At 37.9% G+C, this 18,139-nt stretch overlaps 1 protein-coding gene across 3 annotated transcripts in view; it reads right to left on the bottom strand.

Moving 5' to 3' along the window:
• Positions 1-832: 832 nt before the first annotated feature.
• Positions 833-18,139, bottom strand: part of LOC114217799 (uncharacterized) — a 34,723-nt gene continuing 17,416 nt past the window's right edge. For 2 of the 3 annotated variants that reach the window (XM_028114744.2, XM_028114745.2), the window contains 5 exons: positions 15,488-15,609; positions 13,609-13,719; positions 7,551-7,657; positions 3,957-4,047; positions 833-1,161 (listed from right to left, as the gene is read on the bottom strand). In XM_028114744.2, the coding sequence (XP_027970545.1) occupies positions 1,045-1,161; positions 3,957-4,047; positions 7,551-7,657; positions 13,609-13,719; positions 15,488-15,609 (548 nt within the window). In that variant the 3' untranslated portion in view covers positions 833-1,044. Of the gene's footprint in view, positions 1,162-3,956; positions 4,048-7,550; positions 7,658-13,608; positions 14,205-15,402; positions 15,610-18,139 lie in introns of those variants that run through there. The other variant, XM_028114746.2, reaches the window with a different exon arrangement.

The raw sequence follows: 18,139 nt of genomic DNA, 5'->3' as shown, positions 1-18,139 counted from the left end.
TTTATTTAGCTATTGACCAGTAACCTCTTGAAAACAAAACAAAACAAAATAAAAAAGAAATGGATGCCTGGGTGGCTCAGTTGGTTAAGTGTCCAACTCTTGATTTCAACTCAAGTCATGATCTTGGGGTTTTGAGATTGAGCCCTGAGTCAGCTCCATGCTGGGTATGGGGGCTGCTTAAGATTCTCTCTCCCTCTGCCCCTCCCCCCGCTAATAAATAAATAAAATCTTTAAAAAACCCAAAACATAGATTTCCAGAAAGTTCCGCAATTCCAAAATGTAGGTTAGTTTCGTTTAAAAAAGTCATTTAAATATAATATTAAATATGAGATTACTAGAACTAGTTAGGTGTTCTTTTGATGTTCCATTATATTCTTTAAAAAAAAAGTTTTGCTTTTCCTGATCTCAAAATACATTCATTATAGAAAAAAATGGAAAATACAGAAAAATACGGAAAAGAAAAAAAATCAGCAGTAATTCCTCCAGCTAGATAAAATCTCTATTTATATTTTGGAGACTATCTTTCTAGTTTTGCTTTTTCCTAGCAACTGCAATTATTTTTTTATTTTGGTTCTTGTGCTAGCCTCTTCACATAAAGCTGTGTACAAGGAATCTTACAGAACAGAAACCTAATAAATGGGATACAATGTAACCTACCTTCCCCTCTACCCTTCTCTCATGATAGAATCACCTTCTATTCTTTTTTCTCATATCTGGAATTGGTATACAGAATTAGTGACTAAAGAAAGACATTTATGTTTTTAACAAGATAAAAGAAACGGGAGAAAACCAAAAATATTCAGATAAGTATTTTAATTAAATTATCACAGAAATCAAAGGTTATATGGACACAATTATGTGTCTATACACAACCATATATGTGCATATATACCCATAAGACTATTTACAAATATATAAACATACATACAAAGTCTAGAAAGGAATATACAGAAATATGTGTTAGGGTATTGGGGTGATGTTTCTTTTTTATTAATTTGTAATATACTCAACAAACCATTACACTGACGTAGGACTATTTTAATGTTAGAGAATCTTATACAAATGAATTTGTTCAAGAGCTTCTCTGTCAATATGCTTTTCTGGGTATACATCATAGTTCAGTGGTACCTCTTCAACCCAGGAAGATAACTGTATATTTATCTAGAAGAAAAAAGGATTACAAACAAACATGAAAATTGCAGAACGATCCTGTTCTCTGGAACTTCAAGAAATCATGATGAACTAAGTAACTGAAGACAACAGATTTTTTTTTTTTTACAACAAGCAGGACTAAGTTTACATGGTGTCACATGAACAATTCTTTGTTGTACTACATGGTAGGTCTGTGGGTTCAGGATTTAATTTACTTTGATTTTGGAATTTGAAAGAATAAAGAAAATACAGAATAGAGTAATTGTTTTAACGTAACTAGGTTAATAATTATCATTAGGTTTAAACAATAAAAGACTAAAACAACAATGAGAATACACAGAGAACAGAGAAAACTGTTCATACATACACAGTGATGGTGCTAAGGGGTTGCATGAGAGGCACTAATCTCCCTCCGTAACCCTCATCGGTCCTTCCCTTTACACTGTAAACTTGAGTCCCTATGACACAGAAATTCTAGAGCCGCCAATGAATATATCTGGTTAAAGAAGTTTCATTAGGGATGCCTGGGTGGCTCAGTCAGTTAAGCGTCTGCCTTTGGCTCAGGTCATGAGCCCGGGGTCCTGGATCAAGCCCCACATTGGGCTCTCTGCTCAGAGGGGAGTCTGCTTCTCCCTCTGCCTGCCGCTCCCCCTGCTTTGTGCTCTCTCTCTCTCTGACAAATAAATTAATAAAATCTTAAAAAAAATAAAGAAGTTTCATTAAATAAGAAAGCAATAAAGTTATTCAAAAATTCATGCATAAGGACTCTTTCATAAATAATAATTTCCAGTGATTATCTAGACAGATTTATATATTTAGTGTGAAACCATTATTTTGTTAAGTGAAAAATCACCAAATTATTTCAATCTATAAAGAAATTATAAATTGGAGACCATATATATATATGGTCACATAAACATATATATATATTTTTAAGTTTATATATATCTATATTTTTTTTTTGGCAGGCTCCACACCTAGCGGGAGCCCAATGCAGGACTCAAACTCAAGACCACTAAGATCAAGACTTCAGTTGAGATCAAGAGTTGGATCCTTAACTGACTGAGCCACCCAGGCGCCCCTTGGAGACCATATATTTTAAAAGACTTATTTTTTTTAAATTTTTATTTTATTTATTTATTAGAAAGAGAGAGAGAGCACAAGCAGGGGGAGTGGCAGATAGAGGGAGAAGCAGGTCCCCACTGAGCAGGGAGCCCGATGCGGCACTCGATCCCAGGACCCTGGGATCATGACTTGAGTCAAAGGCAGACGCTTAACCGACTGAGCCACCCAGGCATCCCTAAACACATATTTTTATAAGCATGGAAAAGTATGGTGGGTTATACCACACATGAGATGGGTCTCTCCTGGAAAAGAATCAAGTGGAGGGGATGGGGAGATTAACATCTTTTCTTTATATATCTCAGGATTATTTCCCTTGTTATTATAAACATGAATTACTTTTATAATTTATTTATTTATTCATTCATTTAAGATTTTATTTATTTATTTGACAGAGAGAGACACAGCGAGAGCGGGAACACAAGCAGGGGGAGTGGGAGAGGAAGAAGGAGGCTCCCCGCTGAGCAGGGAGCCCGATGCGGGGCTCGATCCCAGGACCCTGGGACCATGACCCGAGCCAAAGGCAGACGCTTAACGACTGAGCCACCCAGGCGCCCCTACTTTTATAATTTAGATGACTGACAAAAATTTCTTAAGGAAGTATTATTGATGATGGCTTAGTTTGTTTTTAAAGGAAGAAATAGATGCTTACATTTGGCAGTGCTTATAGGAAAGGAAAGCGCTACTGAAGAAAACTATAATAATACTCCATTTATATTTTATTTCTTTCATCTAGGGGTCTCTAAGAACTTTATAAATACTAATTAACCTTTATATAGGGTCAACTTATTGGGCTGAAACTTAGTAAATAGGGGCCTTACTTTATATGGAGAATCTAAGGAACAAAGAAGTGCTTTGTACAAGATTCCAAACTGTGCAGAGTATATGGGCCTCCAGTCTACACATCCGATTCTAGAAGCCTTGAACAACTCTGTTCCTTTTGTTCTTTTTTTTTCTTAAGATTTTATTTATTTGTCAGAGAGAGAGAGGAAGAGAGAGAGCACAAGCAGGGGGAGCATCAGGCAGAGGGAGAAGTAGGCTCCCTGCTGAGCAAGGAGCCTGATGCAGAACTTGATCCCAGGACCCCGAGATCATGGAGCCGAAGGCCGGTGCTTAACTGACTAAGCCACCCAGGTATCTCTGTTCCTTTTGTTCTAAGGGGGAAGTTATGATGTGGGTGTTCTAAGCCTCTTACAAACATTTAGTAGCATTTGTTAACCTAAAACTGTAACCCCCAAGTTGGAAAAACTGGTTGGAGAAGTAAAGGAATCTATATCAAGATAAGAATTGCAATTTCAGAGCTCTTGAGGCCAATAAACAAACCAAAAACCAGTTCTTGGGCCATAAGTTACTGCTATTCTTTCTATCATCTGTCACTATATTCAGATAGAACATCTCTAGAATATTGTTAATAGCTATCAGAAAAAAAACTGGAGAAAAGTTTTGGCAATAAAAATGCTGGGAAAGGGGCGCCTGGGTGGTTCAGTCGGTTAAGCATCTGCCTTCGGCTCCGGTCATGATCCCAGAGTCCTGGGATCAAGTCCCGCATCAGGCTCCCTGCTCAGCGGGGTCTGCTTCTCCCTTTCCCCCTGCCCCTGCCCTCTCTCTCTTTTTCTCATGCATGCGCTCTAATAAATAAATAAAATCTTAAAAAAGAAATGCTGGGAAAGAGGCTTACATACCTGAAGGCCTGAGAGAGAATCTTCAAGACTTGGTACTGTTAATAATAACGATCCTTGTTTCCTTACATTTTGACTGATATATTCCCAGGCTCTGCAACATATTAAAAACTTATATTTTAGGTTTTACCAGATACTGAACACTTTTTAAAAAATGAAGATGACAAAAGAAAATGCAGCACAGGCAATACCTAGAAATCCAGATGGGCAAAATGTTTGCCTGCAGGAAATAGGATTGCAGCAAAATATTAGAAATTGGTAAATTCTTCAGTTTCTGAAGGGGGTGTTGGCAAAATTATGATGTTACAACATTGAAGAGATTCAACACGATGGGGATTTGTGTTACTACGAGGTACTGTTAAGGCCAAAACTCAGTTTTCAGAACCAATACACAAGTCAAAGCTGGATCAGTAGTTAAAGCCCCTTAAACTCTTTTGATTTTTTTTGAGGGGAGGGGGAGAGGGAGGAAGAAGGGGAGAGGGAGAGGAAGGGGGTGGGGAGGGGGGGGAGAGGGAGAGAGAGAGAGAGAGAGAGAGAGAGAGAGAGAGAGAGAGAGAGAGGCAGGGGAGAGAATCCCAAGCGGGCTCCAAGCCCAGCACAGAGCTGACACAGAGCTTGATCCCATGACCCTGAGATCATGACCTGAGCTGAAACCAAGAGTCAGAAGCTTAACTGACTGAGCCACCCAAGCGCTCCTTAAACTCTTGATGAAGTGTGTCAAAACTGGTTCTGTGGAATGGAGAAGGGCTAAGAGGTAGAGGTGGGGAAGAGTAGTGGAGAAAGGCCATAGACGCCAGAAGCCAAGCAAAGACTAACAATTAAGCATGATATGTAGATTACATCTTTTAAAATAACATCAAGAGTGAAATCATACTTTATCTGGTTGTCAAAAATATTTAATGGGAAGACTTTTGGGCAACATGGCGCCTGCGAAGTTGAGTGGGGCCAGCCAGATTGAAAGCATGATGAAATGCCATGTGCGTGTATATGTGCCACAAGGCAGTACCTGCCCAGTTCTGACTAATTCAGTGCAGACATGAACTGGCTTTCTATACTGTGCATGAGTGTTGACCGTACACCCCACTAGCAGGGAGCAATGGCCAAGCAAGGCAGAGATGCGCATCCCTTGCAACGGGCAGGTGGGCAGTGGTGTCATTTGCATTTCTCTCAGTTACAGCAATGGTTATTAGGTTTAGTGTTCTGGAGTTTATTAGGCAAAATGATACAAATGTTCTTTTTCCTCAGGCTAGATCTAAAATCATGTAGCAGTGCTTGATAATTGTCACTGTGCTTGGGCTAGAGCTATTGTTTTGATGTGGTTCCTTAAAAATGACATATTTTATAAGTTTGTTTAATAAGAATGAAGAAGCTGACTAAATTGGCACGGTTGGCCGTGCCTCTCAGAATAGCACTTGCTGTTTCTGGTAAGCTATCATTCTGGTTGCTGTGTCTGTTTCACCTACTCAAAAAATACATTGAGGCACCTTTTAAACTTACAATTACTCTACAAATCTGGGGTGTTACTCTGTAATGAGATCGGACTTATTCTGAAGCCCGAGTCTTTGCTGAGTACACATTTTCTACTATTACGATATATTTCTGTTTTCTCGTATATACTAACTCCTATAGCAGTATCATCCCACTTGTCTCAGATTCTAATTAAGACAAGTCCTTGGAGGCTATATGTGGCGTCATCTTTCTTTTTCACTCAGTACAATACAGAATTAACATAGGTAAATGATCAGTTTTGTCAGAACGATTCCAATGCCAGAATGCTTTACCGTGTCTTCTAAACATTCTCCTGTATACTGTCATCCATGGCTATAACCTATATTTCAAATTCATTGTACTAGACTGATTTAGGAGAAATGACTGAACTAGCACACGTGGTCGATACCTATTCACTGAACAATGTAGAGCGTGTGAATGAATGTACCAAGAAAGCTTTTTAAAACAACCCAAATATTCAGTATTTCCAGTGTCAAGTTCACCAGTGGCTTTCATCACTCTTCAGCAGTCAAAATCTTCCTGTAATGAATCTCCAAAGATTTTAAAGTGTTTTTCTCTTTTAACTTCTTATACAACATAAACCTGGTACTATTTCATTCTCCAACAATTATGGAATGCTTTTGCTACTGGTCATTAACTTAAAAAGGTGAAAAGCTAGTCATACTTTGTCCACTGGAAATTAAGCTTAAAGAGGGCTATGATTAAGGTAACTTTGCTCATGTTGTGTTTCTGGTCTTCAGCCTGTGACCAAAAACTGTCACCCGTTCTGGCTGAGCTTTGATTATATGATTAGCTTTCTTTTGAACTACTTTCTTTTAAAAATATTTAAGCTGTTAATTTCACAATGACCTTAACCTACTAGCAGTGTGTGTGTGTGTGTGTGTGTGTGTGTGTGTGTGTGTGTGTGTGTGAGACAGAAAGCTGGGGGCAGGGGAGAACACAGGAGGTAAAAGGGTAGCAGGATAAAGAGCTTTAGCCATTCAGGATTCCACTCCGTATTAACTGTTTATGGTCTATATGTCTTTTTATTTCTCTGCAGTATAAACCTTATTGATGCACTAATCCAAACATCCGTGTAATTCCATTTTGTACATATGGAAAGGAGTTTTCTTGCATTTAGAGTACACATATGCCATTATGATAAAAAAAAAAAGTCATGAATCCTAGCTAGCTAGAAAATAAATGTCTCCGACTATGGACCACAGGAATTTTCTAATTAGAGGAAGCTACTGGTCCTGATGGGTCACAAAGCATCAAACTGTGGCAGAGAAGTCAAAAAAGTGATCACAGATATGCTAATTTTCCCACTGCGTGAATAGTGGAATAGTTTTAGGAACCTACTATTACCACCTTAAAAATATTTTAAAAGTTTGATAACTAATCACTATTTTGGTTAATATTCTTATATCTTATATCACTTATAGAAATTAATTCCCATCATGTTTTTTTCAAAGAAAATAAAACGGAGACAGAAAAGAGTAAGTATAAACGCCCATCGGGAATTGTTATTGCATTCCTGATTGCTAAGCAAATGCTTGGGTCATGATATCATTTAATATATACCCCCCCATTAGATGTAATATTTTACAAACTTAGACAATCAAAGTTTACTTTTTGTTTTATCCATACTACATTTCCTTACTAATATAATCTTGTTGAGGTTGTTTTAAAAAACAGTTTAGGGCGCCTGGGTGGCTCAGTCGATTAAGCGACTGCCTTCGGCTCAGGTCATGACCCTGGAGTCCCGGGATCGAGTCCCGCATTGGGCTCCCTGCTCAGCAGGGAGTCTGCTTCTCCCTCTCACCCTCTTCGCTCTCGTGTTCTCTATCTCTCATTCTCTCTCTCTCAAATAAATGAAATCTTTAAAAAATAAAAAAAGTTTAATATGAAAATACTTCTACTTTACCAATCCCTTTTTAAAAAAAAGATACTTATTTAAGTAATCTCTACACTCAATGTGGGTCTTATATTCTCCAAGATCAAGAGTCACATGCTCTACTGACTGAGCCAGCCAGGCACCCCACTAATCCCTTTTCATAGTTTGCTGAATATATTTTAACAAATTTCTTGCTTGAATAAGTAACATACCTGGCCTGTTCTGCCTCATCAAGAAAATATTCGAAGACATTATTCATGATAATGACATCAGCATTTTGCAGCAGTGAACCCTGGGTACAGATGTCTGCATGAAGCACCTTAAGAAGAATGAGTTCATTTAGGAAAAGAAAGATAACCACAGAAGAAATATCTATTGGTTCAACGATAGGAGGCGATATGAGAAGTCAACCTTAATTAAAATGTGAGAAAGAGCAGTATATTTAATAGTATCATCTATGGGAGATATTTAGTATCTAATTAGAAACCATAAACTTGTGAATATTTGTTTTAGACAGATTTGTTTACATAGTCATATAATTACAGTCTTTCAATCCCCAGTTCAGAACTTTTTCCACTATGACTATTATCATTAATTGTAAGAGTCAAAGGCCTTACGTTCAAACTCTGGTTCCATCATCAACTGAGTTTGTACACTAGGCAGTTGGTGTCTTCATAAATAAAAAGGAATAATATCTGTCCTGATTCACAGAATTAAATGGGATCATATAAAAACTATAAAAGTTATTTATGTATTGTAAAATGTTAATACAAAAAAATAAAGTGTTAATACAGTATGTTTATCGGCTTCGTCTGACTTTTCATCTAAAATTTACTTGATTATTTATCCAAAAAAGCAAACAAAACAATGTATTTAAAAATACATGCCTCACACCCAAAACAATAAAACACCTAGGAATAAACCTAACCAAAGAGGTGAAAGACCTGTACTTTCAAAAGTATAAAACACTGGGGCGCCTGGCTGGCTCAGTCGGTTAAGCGTCTGCCTTCGGCTCAGGTCATGATCCCAGAGTCCTGGGATCGAGTCCCGCATCGGGCTCCCTGCTCAGTGGGGAGTCTGCTTCTCCCTCTCCCTCTGCCTGCCGCTCTGCCTACTTGAGCTCTCTTATCTCTCTGTCAAATAAATAAATAAAATCTTTAAAAAAAACAACAAAAGTATAAAACATTGATGAAAGAAACTGAAGATGACACAAAGAAAGGGAAAGACATTCCATGCTCATGGATGTAAAAATGTCTACACTACCCAAAGCAATGTAGAGATATAATGCAATTCCTATCAAAACACCAACAGCATTTTTCACAAAACTAGAACAAACTATCCTAAAATGTGTAGGGAAACATTTGACAAAAGACTCCAAATAGACAAAGTCATCTTGAAAAAGAAAAACAGAACTGGAGGCATCACAATTCCAGGCTTCAAGTTATATTACAAAGCTGTAGTCATCAAAGCAGTATGGTACTGGCACAAAAATAGACACACAGATGAATAGAAGAGAAGAGCAAACTAAGAAATAAACCCACAATTTTATGGTCAGTTAATCTTTGACAAAAGAGGCAAGAATATGCAACAGGAAAAAGTCTCTTCAACAAATGGTGTTGGGAAAACTGGACAGCTACATGCAAAAGAATGAAACTGGACCACTTTCTTACACCATACACAGAAATAAACTCAAGATGGAGTAAAGACCTAAATATAAGACCTGAAACCATTAAAATCCTAGAAGAGAGCACAGATAATAATTTCTCTCACACTGGCCACAGCAACATCTTTCTAGATAGGTCCCCCGAAGTAAGGGAAACAAAAGCAAAAGTAAACTATTGGGACTATCTACTAAAGGTAACAATCAACCAAACTAAAAGACAACCTCCTGAATGGGAGATGATATTTGCAAATGATGTATCTGATAAAGGGTTGGTATCCAAAATATATAAAGAACTTGCACAACTCAACACCAAAAAACCAAAAAATCCAATTTAAAAAATGGGTAGAAGACATGAACAGACATTTTTCCAAAGAAGACATCCAGATGGCCAACAGACACATGAGAAGATGATCAACATCACTCATCATCAGGGAAATGCAAATCAAGACTACAATGAGATATCATTTCACACCTGTGAGAATGGCTAAAAACAAAAACACAGGAAACAAGTGTTGGTGAGGATGTAGAGAAAAAGGAACTCTCTTGCACTGTTGGCGGGAATGCAAACTGGTGCAGCCACTGTGGAAAACAATATAGAGGTTCCTCAAAAAGCTAAAAATAGAATGACCCTATGATCTGGCAATTGCACTACTGGGTATTTATCCCCAAAATACAAAAACACTAATTCAAAGGGATACACGCACCCTTGTGTTTACTGAAGCATTATTTACAACAGCCAAATTATGGAAGCAGCCCAAGTGTCCATCAATAGATGAATGGATAAAGAAGTGGTATCTGTATCTATCTATATGGGATATTATTCAGCCATACATATACACAAACACACACACACATACAAATGGTATGACTATACACATATATGATCATATATGTGTGTGTGTATATGTATATATACATAGGATATTATTCAGCCATAAAAAAGAATGAAATCTTGCCATTTGCAATGACATGGATGGAGCCAGAGAGTATAATGCTAAGTGAAATAAACCAATCAGAGAAAGACAAATACGATATGATTTCACTCATACGTGGAATTTAAGAAACAAAAACAAGCAAAGGAGAGAAACAAAAAAAAGTAGAGAGAGACAAACCAAGAAATAGATCTTAACTATAGAGAACAAACTGATGGTTACCAGGGGGAGGTGGAAGGGGGGGGATGGGTGAAACAGATGATGGGGATTAAAGAGTGCATTTATGATGAGCACTGAGCAATGTACAGAATGGCTGAATCACTATATTGTACACCTGAAACTAATATAACACTGTATGTCAACTACAGAGCAATTACAATAAAAAACTTAATAATAAAAAATAAAAACTATATACCTCAAAAAATTAACTTGACCACAATCAACAAGTCTTGCCACAGGCAAGATAACAAGAGAAAACATCTATTTTCTCAAGTGCAAAACAAAGCACTTTTATTTTAAAAAGAAGAAAAAAAGTTTAACTCTTTTGTATTAAAGGATTTCTTTGGGCTTACAAATAAATAGTATTCAGAATGTTGTGGGGTCTGATTCTTAACATATTTTATCCCCCTTTTTAAATAGTAAAAATACTAAGATAATTTAAATTAGGTGGGCCTCTAGTCTCTGAAATACACCTTTGACATATTCCTGAACACACAGAAAACAATCACTTTAAACTTTCTAAACATGTTGCTGAGATATGAAATAGGCATGCAAATTAACCTACTGATATACCACAGTTTCCTCTTTTTCTTTCCCATCTCTGTTCACTCTCCCACACCCCACCCCACAGATAGGGTAAAAAAAGAATGTGGTGGATCAATTAATTATGGCAACCAACAGAAGTCCCAGGGAAACTCCCCAAAATGGCTCTGGACAAACTGGAACACTAACAATGCAAAGGCCACATGGCAACCCAAAATAATTTAACCAATTTTTAATGGGCACCTTCTATATACGAGATACTGTGCTGGGAGATACATACACCATGATGAATGAGATACAATACCTACACTCAAGTATGTTATATTCTAGTAATGGGATGAAACAGCTATGCTGGTAACGCTAAGTGCCATCAAAGGAATAAGCAAGATATGAATAAAGAAAACTTCCCCTTTAGTCTAGCGGAGAGGGTAGAAAGAATTTAAGTCAATGGGTCTTTCATGTAAAGATAGTGCATAAGACACGTGGCATCCTGAAACCCCATTATAGTAACAGTATAGGGTTTTTAGTATACCCAGGAGGATGGGGGGAATGGGAAAGGAAATAACGGAGATAACATTTTGTAAGCTAGGGAAAAAAAGGAACTAACAAGGAATTTAGGAGACTAGAAAAATCTGATTTCTAAGCTGGATAGATAGAAAGCAAAGACCCACACTTGGTTTATACTACAGAATCTCAAAAAAGGCTCACAATTGATGGCACCAGGTATTTCTGGGTGAAGGAGAAGGGAGAAATGCTAAAAATAAGGTAATTGGGTTGAAAGTCAGTTTTAGAAGTACCCAGACCCCTATACAACTTTCTCATACCCCAGCAGAAGAATAGAGGTTTATTCTCTGGAAAGGGGAAAACAAAAGGTGTCTGGGTCAGGGGGCACCAGGACTAGTTGAAAGAAAGGCTAATGTACTGAAAACAAGGGAAGTAAGGCAGACAGGATGCTGTGAATCCCTTATGCTTCACTTCTTTTCCTCTACCACTCAGTCCCCAGGATGTTGTTTGCCACTCAGTAAGGAGACTGGAAAAGTTTTCTCTGGGCAATCAGACCAGCCCAAGAGGAAAGATCTTAAGATACTTTATCAGATATTCCCCAACTAATTAACCAGCCAAACAAGATCACTCGACACTGAAGCCCACAGTGCTCAGAATCCCCCACTTCAACCAGCTTGTTTCTCACTCTTAAGTCTGAATGGACAACCAAGGATTCCTAGACTTCTTAAGAAAGTCCTGTTAAAAAAGCCCAAACAAGAACAAAAACAAAACAAAAAGCAGAGCCTGAGACTTAAAGGCTACATAGATTTCAAGATACTATAAAAAATAACCCTAGAATTCCTTTCTGTTGATCTTAGGGCCTCTCAAATACAACAATTGTCTTTACCATTGAGGAAGGAAACTCTTAAGGTTGCCAATAAAATGGTATAAAAACAGCTTTCTGTCACTGGGTTACAAATAGCCACTGAAGCCGCAGAAGTATGTGGGGTGGGCATTCATCCACACATGCTCTGTTGAAAAGCAAGGGGTGAAGACCTTTTAACATGTAAATAAATGTGTTTTACATACCTTTATCGTCTTCTTTAAAAAAATAACAAGGTACTTGGATCTCCATTTATTTATTAAAATATTTGTTTATTTTAGAGAGAGAGAACATGCGTGGGGCGGGGGGGGGGGGGGAGCAGCAGAGTGAGAGGGAGAGAGAGAATCCCAGGCAGACTCCCTGCTGAGCACTGAGCCCTGCGCAGAGCTATCCCACCACCCTGAGATTGTGACCTGAGCCGAAATTAAGAGTCGGATGCTCAACTGACTAAGCCACCCTGGCACCCATTTATAAACTAGGATTCTTAAAAGGTCAATTTTTAAATCTTAACTTTCAATTAAATCAACATTCCTGTTATGTGATTATTATATAAGAACAATGTGTTTCTGTTCACTAAATATGGGATAGTGAGAAAAATCCATGAATTTATTACTAGACGATAAATTTGCTTTAATCATTTGTTTCTCTAAGATGAGAGAGAGACAAAGAGAGAGAAAAAAGGAAGTTTGGAAGGAGGAAAAAACATTTCCTTCAATAAAAAAAGGGGAGGACTAGATCCTTAATCATAACGAGATATCTTTCAACACTTTAACACCAGAGAGCCTTAGTTGCTCAGTATCTCTCTGCATTGCCATTGAAGTGTAGGATCGTCAGTGAAAGGACAAGAATTACTGCATTAACCAAAACACTTCCTTTCCCTTTTCTGGTTATTTTTCCCCTTGCATACAGAAAAAGAGAAAAGTTCTGTTATAGCCAAATGCAGGGCATCATTCTCCTGAACTGCCGTTCTGTGGCATCCACACACAACTCCTGGAAGCTTAGAAAAAGAAGGTAAAGAACTGAGAGCATTACTTAACTTTTTTGCTTACTTTCAACATAAGAGTTTCATTACGTACACTTCTGACCTACATCTAGAGATTCAAATTTGAATGTTGCTACCAAAACTATACTACAGAAGAGATGAAAGAAATTAAGAAAAATTCTACTTTCTAATAAAATTGGGGAGGAAGAGAAATAGGAGTGGAAGGTAATTATAATTAAATTCACCTTTATTGTTTAAAAGTACTAAGTCAACTCAATCTGTTTCTACACGACAGCCACCAAGAATAGATTCAAAAAGATTTTCCAACTCCAATCCAGAAGAAATCTGGCTAAATTATGCTATAAAATAGATAACGGAATATATATTTAAAAGGGTACCTTTAGTGCAGCATAGGGAACATAGTCAATGATATTATGATAACGCTGTAGGGTGACAGATGGTAGCTACGCTCGTGATGAGCACTGCATAACATACAGACTTATCAAGTCACCATGCCGTGCACCTGAAACTCATGCAACGTTGTCTCTCAACTGCACTTCATTACCTTTATTCTGTCAGTGAACTGGTATTTTTTTATGACCATTTCCTGCAACTGGCAAAAGTCTCCATTCAATTCTACTCCATACAGTTGCAGTGCTGAACTGTAAAGATAACCCTGAAAAAATAAAGGCATGTTATGATGCAAGTAAATGAACCGTGAGTTCATTTCTACACAAAATTAAAAAAAAAAATCACACTTTAAAAAAATAGAATTCAATAAAGTAAAAATAAAATGAAAGATAAATAACATGTATGTAAAACTTATAACTTCGAGAACTCAAACTCTTACTGATCAAGATCTTGACTGTAGTTTATTAATTTCATTATTTAAAAGCAATTATATTTTGAAAGATTGATTTCTTACTTTTCCTCACGAAACTGTGCATACAATAAAGTTGGAAATGAGAAAAGTGATCGCATACAGATTCTCTGTTTAATACCCTGTTTCTGTAATTTCTTGGGAAGTTACAGCGGCAGAAAGCAAGAAAGGAGTTAACCCGTGGGGAATATAATGGAAAATCATGCACAGTCTGACACTAGAGGCAGGTGGCTGGAGATGTGTCCTGTTTGGCTTAGGGAAGTCAGTCTGGTGTCTGCGATCTGCCAAAGATAACCGACCAATTAGTTAACAAGAAAAATCAAGAACTGACTAGATATTATTATGTATGCACTTTTGATTGTAAAAACAAAAAACTAACAAGGAAGGAAAGGTCAAAACATATTCTGACTTTACATCAAGTTACATTACTTTACATCAAGTAACACCCACATGTGAACCAAATTTATATTTATAGCTCATGATAGATTTTTAGAATATGTTCAACAGAGCATAAGTAGGTATTCAAAAATTTTTTGTTGACTGAATCAGTAACCATTTTAATATGAAGAAAAATGAGGATATGTTTAAATTTGTTAACACTGTCACATACTTGCATAGCCTCATTTCTTTCAGCTATATATACATATATATATATATATATAAATATATACTTTGCTAACAAATCAAAAAACGGACAAGAGTGGAGCAAATATGGTAAATAATCATATTTACCCATGTTCTCCCTCAAAAAACCATCTGACAAACTGTATTTTCTATTATGGATATCTTTCCTAATTATAGAATAAAAGCCTTAACACTGACAAATAAACTAAGCACTAAAGAGTTAAGTGTTTCTGTTTAGAGCAGGCAATGGATGCTGGGAACTGAGAGTTTCTGGCATGAGCCTCTACTGCTGTTGGCCACATGTTTTAACAAGTCTGCTAATGACAACCAGAAACCACATTTAGAGTTTTTTGATAAAACCACTTAGGAACGTTACAAATACTCATGATCTGAATTTTTTAAAAAAAGCCACATTGAAGTGATATTTCAGACACAAATGTCTACATTCAAACTTGAATCATAGAAAATTGGAGCAAGATATGTCCTTGGATATCATTTAGTAGCTTATTCACAGGTGAGGAACGTGAAGCCAGGAGTGTTAAGCGACTTTGTTATGGCCATATGCAACTTCCTAGGTGAAGTAAATTTTATAAAAGTTTTTATAAAAGTTCTTATCAAAGTTCAGTACACTATTTAATATAGCACAAAGAAAACAGAGTTCGAAGGTCAACAATGACTGACAAAATAGCAAAATGTTATGAGGTCACCTGCTTCTGCTTTGTTGATATGCCTTCATTTGTGTTACAGAGACAAACCAGTAAAGGAAATCAGAGAGCTGGCTTTTAAATTCCAAATTCAAGATAATATTTTAACCTTATTATTCTGTTACTCTAATAAATAAAGCCAAGCTGTCACCTTGGATGGTGGCAGGCAAAACTGTTGCTAGCAGGAGGAGAAAGTATTTTCCAAATGTTGAATATGTCCACAAGCTGGACTTTACCCCATAGAGGACTGTGCCAAGCCTGGAGCCAACATCAACCAAGACCTTTCCCGACAGATCAGGGAGCACATGATGATAAATGAACTTCAATTCCATGAGGGAGAAGGAATGAGAAATGAATCCTGGGGAATTAGAACAGAATAAACATTAAATTGTGCTTGGGTATTAAACATTCTATTCTGTTTTTCTAATTCTTTTATCCCTATTTATAAAGTATACTCCACGTTTTTCTCTTCTAAATCAATGAAAGCTATTCGAAGACTATTTAGAAAAAATTAATGTGATAATTTTGCACTCATTCACTCTGAGCTATATTAGAGAAGAATAACTATGAAGTCTCCGGCAATTATTTTTATTTTTAAAGATTTATTTATTTCAGAGAGAGAGAGAGAGAGAGAGAGCATAAGCGGGAGGGGCAGAGGGAGAGGGAGAGAAAAAGCCCAAGCAGACAACACGCTGAGCACAGAGCCCGATGCAGGGGTCGATCCCACGACCCTGAGATCATGACCTGGGCTGGAACCTGAAACCAAGAGTTGGACACCTGACCAACTGTGCCACCTTGGTGCCCCCAAGTCTCTGACATTTAAAAAGGCCTCTAGGGAATAGCTACCCCGCAACCTGTCCCTATCTTTATGCCCCTCACTTCCTTCCTGCTATTGCTTAGACGGTCCTTGGTTTTCCCCTTCTCTTCCCTATGACTGTTATTCCGTGGGATGCTTCCTAACTCCCCAGTCATCTGGCTTTCTCACCTGACCCCAGAGCAGCCACACAGAATAGCCCCGTACTACTGCATTAGACTGTAGTACTACTTCAATAGACTACCAAATGAATGACCATCTCCGGAGTTGAGCAATGTGGCAGCCCTGACCAACCTAAAACGTGTTCTGGAGTGCAGGAGAAGGGTGGTATGAAAGGAAGTGAAGATATGCCCATTAATTATTCTTATTTCCCTTAATTTAACCGCTACAATTTTTTTTAACTGCTACAAGCTTCCTAGCCCATCTTCTCCCTCCATTGTTTCTGTAATCAAATATCTGGGAGAGTCTGAGTGTATTTTTTTTAAAGACTTACTATATTATGTCCCACATAATATAATGGTCAGGAAGGGGAGAAACTTTGGCCATAACTAAGAGATGGTGGCAAAGAAAATGGAAGCAGGCAGGCTAATCCTTTGGAAGAAAATAAAGGGTGTGACTTGGGGTGGGGGTGGACTTTGACCATTAGAGCCTTACCTGCCTAGAATCCTCATCCTCACTACTCTGTCACATTAGTGCTTCTGCCCTGGGTTACAGAGTCGTCATTAGTGTCTTACAGCTAGACAAGTCCCTTGTCACAGAAGGAAGGAGAGTTCCACAGATGATAGCTTTTTCAGATTCACTGTGGTTATGTGGGCTGGCCTGCATACCCAGTCACTATTTACAACCTGATTTGGATGGGAAAATGCTTCCTAATCTTTAAATTTTTATTTGTCAAACATATCTCTTCTTTAAATTTCTGTAAATCAGGGGCACCTGGGTGGCTCAGTTGGTTTAGTGTCCAACTCTTGATTTTGGCTTGGGTCCGGATCTCAGGGTCGTGGGACTGAGGCCCACATCAGGCTCCTCACTCAGGGGGGAGTCTGCTGGAGACTGTCTCTCTCCCTCTCCCTCTGCCCCTCCCCACCCCCGCTCTCTCTTTCTAAAATAAATAAATCTTAAAAAACTTCTGTAAATCAGATCTGATATGGTATTATAGTTGCAATTCACTTTTTAGTTTTCCTTCTATCCTTCTTGTCTAAGTCACTTTCTATTCTGTAAATTTCAACCACCTCAAATGGAAACTGTAAGTACTATCTAAAAACAGAATCTTAAGTTAATCAGGAGAGTTTAATTCCCAATTATAATATAGATACAATATATTTGTATTAGCAGCATATTACAAATTTGGTAGTAGTTAACTTTTGACAATGATATTATCTAAGATCAGTAATATGAACACAAGATTACTCACCTGGAGAGGTAGGCCACTATAAGCAATAACTCTATATCTAAGTGACCAGGAATCCTGAAATAGCGTGTCTAAAGGAATAGCCTAGATGATCATATCCAATTTGAACAAAGAAAAAATATATATACACGCACATATAAAATTAAAGACTTATTTATTTATTTGAGAGCGAGAACATGCATGTGCATGAGTAGGGGGGAGGGCCAGAGGGAGAGGGAGAATCTCAAGCAGACTCCCTGCTGAGTGTGGAGCCTAATGTGGGGCTCGATCCCATGACCCTGGGACCATGACCTGAGATGAAATCAAGACCCTGACACTCATGGGGTGCCTAGATGGCTCAGTTGGTTAAGCCACTGCCTTCAGCTCAGGTCATGATCCTGGAGTCCTGGGATCGAGTCCTGCGTCGGGCTCTCTGCTCAGCGGGGAGACTGCTTCTCCCTCTGACCCTCCCCCCTCTCATGCTCTCTCTCTCAAATAAATACATAAAAATCTTAAAAAAAAAAAAAGATCTGACACTCAAACAACTGAGCCACCCAGGAGCCGCTTAACAAAGAATACATTAACAGAAGAGTTAACATATTAGCGGCATGGAGTCAGTCTAGCTTCCCATTTGGGACACAGGTGCTGCCTCTGAGGGGCGGAGATGCAGGAGACATTTTGTCACTA

This window comes from Eumetopias jubatus, unplaced genomic scaffold (genome assembly GCF_037043125.1).
Source record: "Eumetopias jubatus isolate StellerSeaLion01/CBP00866 unplaced genomic scaffold, mEumJub1_p1.0 scaffold_7, whole genome shotgun sequence".
Taxonomy (NCBI): Eukaryota; Metazoa; Chordata; class Mammalia; order Carnivora; family Otariidae; genus Eumetopias; species Eumetopias jubatus.
Note: the sequence above shows the minus strand (reverse complement) of the source record. Positions and strands in the feature narration are given on the sequence as shown.